This window comes from Fundulus heteroclitus, chromosome 4 (genome assembly GCF_011125445.2).
Source record: "Fundulus heteroclitus isolate FHET01 chromosome 4, MU-UCD_Fhet_4.1, whole genome shotgun sequence".
NCBI classification, from domain to species: Eukaryota; Metazoa; Chordata; class Actinopteri; order Cyprinodontiformes; family Fundulidae; genus Fundulus; species Fundulus heteroclitus.
The window spans coordinates 23,112,925-23,126,690 of NC_046364.1; the positions used below are offsets into that span (position 1 = coordinate 23,112,925).

The following is a 13,766-nucleotide window of genomic DNA, read 5'->3' on the forward strand; positions in this document are numbered from 1 at the left end:
TTGCACAAGAGTGGTTCTTTTTATTTATTTATTAATTTTCTTAAGATACTGTGAGTCAGAGTCAGCTGTTCATCCGTGATGGCTTGTCGGAATAAACTGCTCCTGAGTCTTAGTTTTGACATAGAGTGCTCTGGAGCGCCTACCAGAGGGGAGAAGTGGGAAGATGTTGTGACTGGGGTGCGATGGCTCTGCAGTGATGCTTCTTGACCCTTTCCTGATGTTGGAAATGAATAAGTCCTGAATGGAGGAAAGGTTGGCATCATTTATATTTTTTTGCAGCCCTGACTGTCCGTTGCAGTCTGGCCTTGTCCTTTTTGGTGGCAGATCGGCACCAGACAGTGATGGATGAGCAGAGGACAGACTGGATGGTGGCTGTGTAGAAGTGGATCTGCAGCTCCTTAGACAGGTTGAGCTTCCTGAGCTGGCACAGGAAGTACATCCTCTGCTAGGCCTTCTTTAAGCTGGTGACTGGGTTGCGCTCCCTCTTTAGGTCCTTGGATATAATGCCAGAAACCTGAAGGCTTTCACAGCATAAACATAGCTGATGAGTGTGGTGGGGGGCCCTCTGGCTCGGTGATCTCCACAGTTTTTGAGTGAGTTAAGCTCCAAGTTGTTCTGGCCACACCAGAGAGCCGGTTGATCAACCTCCTATCTTTTGGCCGACTCCCACCATCCTGTGTGAGGCCGACGTCCGTTGTGTTATTGACAAACTTCTGGAGACAGATGGGTCTCTTAAGGTGCAGTCATTGGCGTAGAAGGAGAAAAATAGTAGGGACGGTACACACCCCTGAGTGTCACCAGTGTTAATAGTCCAGCTGCTGGATGTGATGTTCCCCAGCCTGACCTGCTGACTCCTGTTAGTCAGGAAGTTTGTGACCCATGGATAGGTGGAAGCTGGCAGTGAGCTGATTGAGTTTAGTGCTGAGTATGACTGGGATGATGGTGTTAAATGCCGAGCTGAAGCCCGCTAACAGGATCCTTGCATATGTCCCTGGAGTGTTGGGGGTGTTGGTGGATGTAGTCAGCTGCATCATCCACTGACCTGTTAGCATTGTAGGCAAACTGCATGGGGTCCAATAAAGGGTCCTGTGATGTCCTTCAGGTGGGCCAACACCAGTCTTTCAAACAACTTCATCACTACAGGTCTGTAGTCATTTACTCCAGAGATGGAGGGCTTTTTGGGGACCAGGATAATTGTTAAGTGTTTGTAGCATGAGGGAACTTCACACAGCTCCAGAGATCTGTTGAAGATCTGTGTGAAATGGGGCCCAGCTGGTCTGCACAGATTTTCAGGCAGGTTGGTGACACACCTTCTTTGCCAGGAACCTAACTGATCATCTGCCTCTGGACATACCTCGTACAACTCGAAGCTGTTGTTGTAGTGAGGTGTGATTCAACAAAGTGGTGACTTTTAAGGGCTGTCACACCAGGCAGACCACACACTTTTCTGATTTTTATTTGAAACGAAAGGAAAAACATGTCATTTTCCTTTCACATCACATACTACTTTATGTTTATCTATCACATGCAATCTGTGGTTTCACTGTGACAAGTAACAATTTCAATGTGTATGGATATTTTTTTTCACAGCAGTGTAGTACATACAACCTCCTGGATATAATTTCCTAACACTGAAAAAAAAAAATAGGTCTATGTTATGCCAAACATCAAAACGGCTTCATTTTCCTCCCTGACTTTTCTAAAAACCACAGTAAATACGTATGTTGTGTTGTGCTTTGCCTCTATACAACACATCAACACACCACATTACACCTGCCACTTGGATATAATATTGTTAATTCCAAACAGAGAAAAGGAGCCCGTTGCACCATATCCCCCTGCACTTCAGTGGCTATTTCTATCTCAACAGGCAGCTGTGGGAGACACTTGAGTGAAGAGCGTCAGGGCCCGTGTCAGCCTCTGTAGTATGTGGCTTTTGTTTGCTATGATGAATCTAATTGTATGATTTACAAAGAGAAGAGGTTAAGGGTCACCTGTCATCAGGAAAATGGCTACGGTTCTGAAAAAGCCAAGGATGCAAATTATACTAATTATTAAGGCAAATGGCAGATTACTGAAGGCTTTAGATTTGTTTTTTGCAAATTCTGCATACACATACTCATGCATTCATGAGCATTAATAGTTCCTATTGTTTTAGGGTTACTATTTTTTTATTGAGCATATGGATGTAACATACTGGGGATGGTTAAGTAAAAAAACAACTACTGCAACCAAAGTCGGAACTTTGATTGGGAAAATTGGAGGTTGCCTAGCAACCCCTTGTTCAGTGTGGCTATCAAACAGATAAAACATAATCAAAGTTCCAGGTTTACACTTTCTATTAGCACTTCTGTCAGTTCATTGACATCTTCTCCAGCCCCTGTCAACTGAAAGCCTTCTTCTTGTAGTTGGAAGTAATAATGATAACAATTATTTAAAGAAAACAATAACATTGATATATCTGTCCTGCCCATTGATCACTGAATATAGGCACCAGACCCCCACGACCCAGCATGGACAAGTAGTTATAGAAAATGGAAAGAATAATGGAAATATATTGATAACATTATGAATATTATTCACTCAAGTGTCTCAAATGCTTCAAAGTAAAAAAAAAAAAGATTTTATATATATAGATCATGAAGTCTGGAAAAGCTGACTCTGTGAGCTGTCAGCACCTCCCCAACCCCCGTCTGACAGAGTTTAGTCCTTTAGTTACCTCCTTTAACAACTGTATTTACCTCCACCAACTCCTCACATCAACCGCTTAACCCAAATTATTGCAAACCAAGGTAGCCTTATAATGATTTATTATAACATAACTGTGCTTTGACCACTGAAGATCATCAGCACCACGATGACACTACGCTGGTTCAGTCAAAAAAGCAAGCATGGATGACAGAAAAGGCTGGAAAGTATGCTCTGCTTTCCAAATTGAGCTGCAGATTACGCTCGCCACAATATTTGTGAGGCGAAGTGCAAGGCCAGCGTTGGGAATACTTCTAATCTGAGGAAGCACCTGGTCACTGCTGCCAATTGAAAGTAACAATCGTTCTGGAGTTATTGTCTTGGGGGAGCGGCGAGTGCTGCTGTGAGCCCATTCCAACTTTTCCAAGCACTGCAGCAGCTCCTGCTGCTGTCCTGTATTTAAACCTGCTTGTAGTCATAGCAAAGAGTGCAGGGGAGTGCTTCTGTTCCCTCGTTGGAAATGTATCCCGCCCTGATTTAAAAAGTTGGATAAAATGTAATATTTTTTACTTGGATTTTTTTTTCATCTCGGAAGCTGTTGTACTAAAATAATTCCTTGAATTGTATTCACACACAGCTTCAATCCCTTATTCACCTCGTCCACTCTGTGCCTCTGATTACTGCAGTCTTGGTAGAAATTAGTTTTAAGTGCTGTGGATTCAGGCAATGTTTTAAAATTCACAAATTATTTAATAAGGTTCATTTCTAGATCCAAAAAAGTTTATATATTGAGAAATAATCATGTGAAATAGAAACATTTAGAGAATCTATTCATAAACGAACATTTATTACTATATGAATACAAAAGTACTAAAGATAGGTACCGTTAAATACCGATATCGAGTTCCAGGTACATGTATCGGTACAGTATCGGTTCAATTGTGAAAGGTACCCATCCCTAGTCCCCGGATATGTCCCCAATTTCACAGATTTATGAATGAGAACTAACTGTAGCTTGTCGTCCCGTTGTTAACAGAGAGAGAGTAGTAGAATAAGAAGGGAGCATGCTGTCACAGCCCCGCTTTACACACACGTGCGCACAAACACACACACCCGTTGAACTTGCACACCGATAAATTGCTTTGTGGGTGGTATTTACGTTTGCGTATATCCTCCTCCCACAGTCTGGTCATCAGCATATGATCTGTATAGTTATAAAGGCACACTCAAAAAGGTTTGCACTCACAATTCCACTTTACACGCAAAAATTGCTCTACACCTGGTATTAAGACCAGCTTTGTACACATTAATTTGTTTGCACGTGTTTTAAGAGCCGCAAACCTCTTGAAGAGCAGGCCCCACAATACTTATTCTTAAGCCAGAGAATGAACCCCAACCCATAGGGTGTATTCCACCTTTTTTTATTCGGTTGAGGACCATGGCCTCAGATTTGGAGGCCTGACTCTCATCCTGGCCACTACACACTCAGCAGCTCCAGTGCATTCTGGAGGTCATGGTCCAAAAAACCCAACAAAACCACATCGACCACAACAAGAAAAGATGGGATCCCAAGGTCCCCAAACCAGACTCACTCCTCTCCATGACTACACGACGTGGCACAGAGGTTAGGGAGTTTGTCTTGCAATTGGCGGGTTGCCGGTTCGATCCCCCACACTGACTGTCTCTGTCGTTGTGTCCTTGGGCAAGACACTTCACCCGCATTGCCTGCTGGTGGTGGTCAGAGGGCCCGGTGGTGCCGGTGCATGGCAGCCTTGCCTCTGTCAGTCTGCTCCAGGGCAGCTGTGGCTACTAACATAGCTCACCACCGCCAGGGTGTGAATGTGTGTGTGAATGGGTGAATGACTGACTGTAGTGTAAAGTGCTTTGGAGGTCGTCAAGACTAGTTACAAGCCATTTACCATTTACACCTTAAAATCCTGTACAGGAACACCTCAAATAGGAAAGGCAGCACTAGTGGAGGCCAACACTCTCTGAGAATAGGCTCACCTTTGTGGTGAAAATGCAGACACAGCTCTTGCTTTGGGAGTACAAGCACTGCACGATCCTTAACACCAATTGACACCCAATTACCCTATTCACCCAGCCTGAAAAATATCGAGGAACACAATCATAAGCCCTCTCCAGAGACACAAAACACATGTAGAATAAAGAAGCATACTGCCATGAATCCCATGTTCTGCAAGGGTAAAGATCTGGTCCACTGTTCTACAGGCATGACAAAAGGCACATTGCTCCTGGATCTGAGGTTCAACAATCAGTCGGAGCTCCTTCTTCAACACCCCAGAGTAAGCTTTCCCGGTGAGGCTGAGAAGTGTGATCGCTTGATATGTAGAACACACTCCCCTTTCTTAAATATTGGAACCATAACCCCAGTCTACCACTCTGGCTGTGTTGTCATGGTTCTCCATGTGACATTGAAGAGGTCTGTCAACCATGGTAGCCCTAAAATGTCCAGAGCCTTCAGAAAATCAGGTTAAATCTCTTCCACACCTGGCACCCTTCCGCTGGGAAGGTTTTTAATTAACATGGCAACATCTGTCACCCTGCTAGAATCACATTCTCCTGATTCTTCAGGCTCTGTCTCCCTCACAGAGTACATGGCAAGTGGGTTGAGGAGATCCTTAAAGTGCTCCTTCCACTTGGAGCTGACGCCAAGTTCCAGGTTACAGCAAGTTCCAGGTTCCGTCTGATGCTCAAGCTAGGAGTCAAGTTTCTTAAGCAACAGCAGCTTTCCAGATATCTCTGCCTTCGCCGTTCCTCCAAGGTTTTCACCCCTGCTTCTGCTCCTGCACCGCCAGCCTCCAGCCCTCCACACCCACCTAGTATTACCTCTCGGTAGCCCCCCAGAACTCTTACTCCATCGGAGACAACCTATGTGATGCCCGCCTGAACTCCTGTGCCATCTGGGACAACCTCCAGTTTACCCACATGAACTCATGCCCTGCCCTAACCGGGTAATTTTCTTTATCTCTTGCTCTCCTTCCGAGGCCCCCTCCAAATGCCTTGTCTGGATTGATTTCTTGTGCAGTTTCAACAAATACTGAAATACGAGGGCGGGGGCACTATTGTGATACCATTTTGAGTGATCTTCATGCCTTATCAGCCCTATTAAGCTGATTAAGTTCACCTGGTTCCCTTCATTTTCATACTGACCTTCCACAGTCAGCCTTTGCCAGAGTATTGCAAGCCATTGAGTAAGTAGGTCCAGTGTTCCTTGCCCGCCTTGCCAAGTTCATGGTCAAGTCCCTGTTTTTGCATTTCCTTGTCTAGCCTTGCACTCATTTGGACACCTCATCAGCCTCTTCTTTTCTGGACACTGATGTGGAGTGTCTCAAGATCAAGAATTTTATCTAACCCACTAATCAGCCTGTGGTGAGAAGTCAGCTACCTTTCCATCAGACTCATGCAGGGGTTTCGCCAACCTGTACCAAAGCCTTATTTGTTAATAAATCTTTTAAAGCACAACACAGTGTCAGGTTTGAATATCAGGTTCCCTATTAATCTGAGCATTATAATTTGACATTTTTTATTCAATCTGTATGAATTAACTGCTTGTACATTAATGGGGGAAAAGCACGACACATTCTGACCTTCAGGGAAAACATTAGATAGGTTAACAGGGACAAATTTCTCTAGAGCTTTAGATCCAAAATTAGATCCACAAATAAGCCTTTTCTTACTCTCCATTCCTTTTCAATTGTTTTAAGTTGTAGTCATTTTACATCTTTGTATGATGTGATGTGTAGATATTTTTACTCAGTGTCACTTGTTCTGTTGGTGCTGTCATTTATTGTCTCCCACATACCGAGCTTTTTATATCTAAAATCCTAATTTAAACAATTCTCTGCTTTTAACTTTGTGACAATATTTCAATGTACAGTGTTCATTTGAACCTAATATTCTCATGGCATGAACACCCTTATTGCCGCCTTTCATGTGAAAGAAGAGTAAAGCTGCTTTCTTGTAAGTGCTTTGAGTTCAGTGTGTTTGAAGGTAACCTACATGACTCTGTCTCTGGTTAGCCTGACAGGCAGGAGATATTTATTTTTTCTTTCCTAAAACAGTATTTAATATAGAAAATGGAAATGACCTGTATACTAAGACGTACCCTTATAGTTTACAAGGCATAGTTTATACTTGCCTTCTCTGTGTGCAGTGCTGAATGATTCCAATGAAGTAGGACATGCTGGTGCTCACAAAGCAGAGCGTACCACTAAGTGGCAGCGCTTGTAAGAAAATAAATCTGAGCATATGTTCACATCAATTAAAGATTCTGCAAAGCAAGTGTTTCTATCATGAAGCATTCCATCTTTTGATTAAGTTCTTTCTGTCAATGCAGAAGTTCTGACGTGGTCCTTTTTTTCTAAATAGTAAGACCCTGTGATTTCCACCCTCCTCCTCTGACACACCCGCAAGCAATGAAGGCGAAGGTTAGACCATCAGACATCCTGTAGGTTTTCAACAAGATCACCAGGAGTAGATTCTTGTGGGAATGCAAGTGTTTGATAATGTGATCTGGGTAAGAAGTGCCAGCTAATGAGCAGACAGCTTCACAGAAGTGTCATCAAAGAGCAGCTGGCACCTATCTGGGTCGACATGTGCCATCTTCTTAGCCAATGTCGCCTGCTGTGGTCTCTTCATTTCCACAGTTTTTAAACAGGAGAAGGAGCAAACTTGGAGTCACCTTCCTTAAATTGTCTAAATTTCAGATAATTCCTAAAAAAGAACCAATTACAAAGAAAAATAAGTTTTCTTCAGCAATGAAATGTGAGATTGGCTAAAAGTGCCGACTGATGTGAAATTAGTTTACCCCTGCTCTCCACTGCTTTTCACACAATTTGATAACAAGATTTGAGTTTGTCACTACATAAATAATACTGGGCTTTCACACACCCTTCTGAAATTAATTTTTGAATTGACAGTCTCTCTCTCTCTCTCTCTCTCTCTCTCTCTCTCTCTCTCTCTCTCTCTCTCTCTCTCTCTCTCTCTCTCTCTCTGACAGACAACTCAATCAGTATCGTCACCAAGCATGATAGCTTTCGCCGACAGAAGCAAGAGATGTACTTCCTGCCAATCATTGTGACGGACAACGGGAATCCACCGATGAGCAGCACCAACACCTTGACCATCCGGGTCTGTGGGTGCAGCAGAGAGGGAATTGTCCAGTCATGCAACGTGGAGGCCTACGTCCTACCAATTGGTCTCAGCATGGGGGCTCTCATCGCCATTTTGGCTTGCATCATACTCTTGTTAGGTGAATAAGTAGCCGTACCCTTGAACTTAAAGCTCTCACAGTTGGTCATGTTACACACCCACAAACCTCTTTGTGTTTCAAAGTAGTTTTTTATTTATTTTATGTGATACTGTGACAGAAGAAGGAAATTTGGAGTTGATATGTAGTCAGTCACGCAAACCAATTCTTAGTTGAACAGCCTGTTGCTGCTGTTACAAATGTTGAGTGATTATTTTGAACATAATTGGTACATAAAAAGTAGAAGAACAAACTAATATAGCATGTATAATAAACATAGATTTCACTTTATTCACAGCATAACAGCTTAATGTTATGTTTGAAGTGATATTGAATATCAGAAAGGAGTCATGATGCAGAGTGGCTGCCATTCACTACTTCACCATCTGTGTCACCTGTTTCCCATGTCTATGGATCTTTGCACGTCCGCTAGTGCTACTAAGGGCCTCTTGGCCACTTCCCTGATTAATGCTCTCATTGCCCAGCCTGTTAGGTTAGGTGGACCACCATGTCTTGGAAGATTTGCAGGTCTCCCATACTCTTTACAGTACATCAGCATAATAGATGGTTTTATACTGAGACTAAATGAGACAGCTGAATTCCTTGGACTAACAGAGTCACTTCTGAAGGCAGTTTACTGCACTGTACTTTAAGGGCTGAATACAAAGGCAAACCCTGTTTTTCAGATTTTATTTTACAAAAACTGTGACAAATGTATCCTTTCCTTCTACTTTACAGCTCTCCACCACTTTCTGTAGCTATTTCACAGAAAATCCCAATAAAAATACATTGAGGGTTCTTGGTTGCGATCTGACAAAGTGTAGAGAATTTCAAAAGATATAGTTACTTTTACAAGGCCCTGAGTCTGCTTAAACTTTCAGTTATATGGTTGTTAAAGCTTGACCGAGATTTCTTTCTTTTTCTTTCTTCTTATTTCTCTCTACCTTTTTTTTCGGACAGTAATAGTAGTACTATTTGTGACCTTGAGGAGACACAAGAATGAGCCCCTGATCATCAAGGACGATGAAGACGTGAGGGAGAACATCATCCGGTATGACGACGAAGGAGGCGGAGAGGAGGACACCGAGGCCTTCGACATCGCCACGCTGCAGAACCCCGACGGCATCAACGGCTACTTGCCCCGCAAGGACATCAAGCCGGACCTGCAGTTTATGCCGCGGGCTGGGCAGCATTCAGGCCCGAACGGCGTTGACGTGGACGAATTCATCAACGTGCGGCTTCATGAGGCGGATAACGATCCGACGGCTCCGCCTTACGACTCCATCCAGATCTACGGGTACGAGGGCAGGGGATCCATCGCTGGCTCCCTCAGCTCACTGGAGACGGCGTCATCAGACTCAGACCAGAACTATGACTATCTCAGAGAGTGGGGCCCACGCTTCAGAAGACTTGGGGAGCTCTACTCTGTGGGTGAAAGTGACCGTGAGACCTGACCTTTGGTTTGTTAGAGATAAAAAGACCTTTCAGATTTTTTTTTTCTTTCAACATATTTGTGTATTAAACGCTAGGGTTTGCTGGCTCGTAGAAATGTGTTAAAAAGAAGAAAAAAAAAACATTAATAACAAGAGCAGCCACCTTTTTTGTATTTTTTTTAGAGTGAGGTTTAGCAGTCATCATCCACTACGTCAAACGCAATGTACTTGTTGAGCCAAACAACGTCTTTATTAGGAGATTCTTGTGGAGTGTAACCTAGATTCAGTGTGGAGTGTCTAGCAGTACTTCGGATGTTTGTCATTTGCCGTGACTGCAGGTAACAGACATAACCCTGGCATTTTTGGTAGTTACCAAATGAACGAATACTGTTGGTTCCTTGGAGATCAAATGCTCGCCGTAACCCAGTGCTCTTTGGACGCCAAGCAGAACTACAGAAGCTGCAGTAGGACTGTCCGTGTCTCCCAAAGCCACCCAGCGGAGAGGTGAGGGGGGATGAAAATGAAAAAGCAATACCTGGTCTACATTACAATGATGAATGTATGAATGGATTGGAAATAAAGCAAAAGGACTAACCAGTATTGGCTTTAAGGTGAAATTGTCATAATTTGATATGTTCTCTGGTGGCCACATTTATAGACTATTTGAAAGCCCTGAGGGCTTCCTTTATACAACTCTTTGTATTTACATGCTACAGGTGTGGGTCGCAAGTGTTAGTAGCCTATAAAAGACTGACATAAAGACAAAAAACAGAAATGTAGAAACTTTGAGGCCTTCTTTTTACAGAAGCAACATTAAATACAATTGTAATCTACTGTTTTTTGACAAGAGATGTGTTGATTCTTCATTCTTGTTCTATCAGTTTTTGTATATCTGTTCTTAAGTCTTCATTTTTTCCCCCCTGTGCTATTTGAAATGAGTGTGTTTAGATGATTTTACATTCTTTTTTAAACACTTGATCACTATTTCATAACAGCCAAATGATAACATGACTTCTTGCAGGTGATGGATGATTAGGCATGGACGTTTTAACAAAGGTTACAATATCACCTTTACGGTTTAAAGTCCTTTTAATGTGAAAGCAGAGAAGGTTCTGGAGGGGCTGGAGTTTTGACTGGCTGTGTGGAGCATTGAGAAATGCCATGCTGCCCTTCCCCCACATATTGCTGTGCACTACCGGTTCTCTGGCTAAAACAAGGTTCCTACACCTTTTACTCGTTAATACGACAAGAAACGAAAATACTGAACACATCAATGTTTTTCCTCTCTACGTTTATTTCTAATGGGCCCATTGACTAGACTTTCTGTTCAAATGCAAGCATCAGCCCAAGTAGTCTACACACTTAACAAATTAGTTGATGAATTCTTTGATGTTATAAAGCAGAAGGGTACAGTCAATAAGTTGGTCATAAAAAGCTGCAAATCCAGGAAACCAGCTATCATCTGTTGTTATACGAGGTGGCTTTAGTCGTAATCTATGGCATTTATATACATACCCCCTTACCAAGATCATGATCGTTACAAAACATATAGCTCAAGACCTTTGCCACCCCATTATTGCAAAACGTTTAAATGGCATTGGTTACAGACCCATTTCTAAACTGCTGAATGTTTGATTGAGCACTGTTGTGTTCATAAAACAGAAGTGCAAAGAACATCAATTCCCCATAAATCAGCCACGGTATGGCGCTCCTTGCAATATTTATAAGTGAAAATCCCCCAAAAAAACAGATTACAATCAGAATAGCTCATTATATTAGCTCTTGCACATAATGAGCAGTGCAAACCACTAGTACTGAAACTAGCATGTACAGTTTTTGGGATGCATAGAGGTATAGAACTGAACCGCCATGCTCAGTCTAATGCTACACCACTGAAGAAAAAGAATGCTCAAGGTAACTAAATGTTTGCTAATGGACATTTGCAGAAGATAGTGAAGCCCTGGGAGAATATAGTTTGGGTCAATATTGTAGGACCAAAGTTTTACCCTTTGCACAGTCCATGTTTAGAGAATAAATGGGCTATGCTAAACAACACCATAACAACAATGAAGTTTGGAGGTGGGAAACAACAGATTTATTTTATCATATGTTAATTAATGGGCAAATATACCAGGACATCCATGATCAGAAACTGAACATAAAACCTCAACTGGTTTTAGAGAAAGTAAATAAAAGTTTCAAGAATGGCCCAGTCACTTATGACAGAATATTAAGGCCATTGTAGATCAAAGAAAGAAAATATTGTGGCAACTGGGTGTAAATTTCCACCAGAAAAGCTCAGAAATTTCTAGTTTAATTTCACATATTTACAAGAAAAAATATTTCTGTATTGTTGAAAATATTATACGACATGAAAACTAGGATATTCTCTGGGATTATAATACCAGAAACAAAAATGGCTAAAAGGCCTCTAAGGTTTAAGTGATAAATTTCGGAGATGCACTTCTAAAAATATATTTTTCAGAATATATATTCCAGTATCAGAACAACAACAGCTTATTCCTCACTGTTTCAGGTTTATGTATATTCCTGATCCTGTTTGAAGTGAGTCTGCAGCCAACATCAGATAAAATTGTAGCTTTAAAATCATAAATATATGCCATAATCATGGACAATTATACTTTTTTTCAGGCAAATTTGTTTATTCTTGTAAATTAAAATAATTTAGAGTAATTTAGTCATAATCACTCAACTTGACTTGCTTTAAAAGGTTATTGAAGTATTGAATTACATGCTAGAGACTCCCAGAACCTTCAATATTTCAAAACTGTTTGGACGAATGGTTCAAAATCACAGTGGAGCAGTGTATACCACTAGTTCCTCCATACAAGAAACATTATGAAGCTGTCAGTTTAAAAAAAAAAAAAAGTATGCTTTTCTAAATTATTGCATTATGGGTTCTCTCCAGGCAACCTGCCCTGGGTGTACCCAGCCCCCACTCCCCACATCACAGTTGCAGAGAGGCACCAGCCAACCACAACCCCACCCCATACCACCCTGCAAGGAAAAGTGGGTTCAGACAATGGATGGATGACGGTTCAATACTTATTTCCTATGCCCTTTGCCTTTTTCGCACAGAATCTATAGATTTATTGTGCTGTTTTTTTTTAGTTCTATTTGTGAATTACTTGGGTTGTTGCCCTCACCTGATGTTAATTTCACATCAGTAGCCCTGCTGGAAATAAATTATGCAGAGATAAAATAGAATAGAGAGAATTACTCGATTGTCCCATTTTGGGGCAACTCAAAATGTTGATGTGTTCTTACTGTACCCACTATCACGAAGACAAACACAGATTAAAAAAATAAAAAATAAAAATATTTGCAAAAACATGGACAGCACTATACCACGAAAACCATGGTACGGTATATTACCCAAAGTTATTATTTCAGTATTCACATACCAGCCCATGCCTAGTGATGCCACAGACTAGATGAAAGCAGGCACACCGCTGCTCTAAAATTGCTGAAACAAAGCAGATGAAAAAAATAACATGATACTTGGACTTTGATGTCACACGCTGACTGAAAATAAAATGTAACCTGGCCCATGTTCAAGGGTACAACCAATGAGCCTCTTAGCACAACTGTCCAATTCGGACCCAGGAGTGAAACTTCCTTCAAACATCACACCTCATTTAGTGAACACAGATCCCATTAGCCCAAGAAAAATGTGCATATTGTGCTTACACTGTATGATATCAATAAAAAAAGTCTTGTACTGTACATAGAGTTACTGCTAACGTCATTAGCTTTCAATGAGGTGGTAGGTTTTGTCTCTGCACGTTAGCTCTTGCACATAATGACAATTTCAATGGCACTACAGCTGCGTGCATACTCAGTTTGTACTGATACAGTATTCCGGCAGTTCTTAGTAGACAAAACAATATATATGGGATAGTTCTACATGCAGATCATATTTTCTACTGTGCTTTAATGCTTATAAATGTGTATGTTCAATTATTTACTCCCTGTACTGTAATCTAAGATACCCTGTATTGTTTCCTACTTTGTGAAATATATTTTTATAAATATTGCTGAATGTGTTGGATTCTTTCTATTTTTTGCTTGTCATTTTCAGGTCACCAACAAGGATCTGCCTTTATGATGATTCTTGACAACTGATGACTAGATAATTACAACAATTTAACCCATACAACAAATGGAAAGTCAGTAATGCATGAGCTGCTTGAATATTGGAAAGTACACAAACCAGTCACCTTGCCCATGCTGGCCCGTAGCCACCACCTAAAGCACCAGCAATGGGCACAGGTATCAAAACTTTACCACAAGATAATAGAAGAGCGTGTGCTGGTCTGATGAACTGTGCTTTTTACGCCACCTGGTTGGAT

General features: G+C 41.6%; 1 protein-coding gene across 1 annotated transcript in view; it reads left to right on the top strand.

The window, feature by feature from the left end:
- Nucleotides 1–13,451, top strand: part of cdh8 (cadherin 8) — a gene marked incomplete in the record, with an annotated part of 114,787 nt that extends 101,336 nt beyond the window's left edge. Inside the window, 2 exon segments of the mRNA XM_036136279.1 lie at nucleotides 7,712–7,963; nucleotides 8,921–13,451. Of these exon segments, the coding sequence (XP_035992172.1) occupies nucleotides 7,712–7,963; nucleotides 8,921–9,414 (746 nt within the window).
- Between the last annotated feature and the right edge of the window lie 315 nt (nucleotides 13,452–13,766).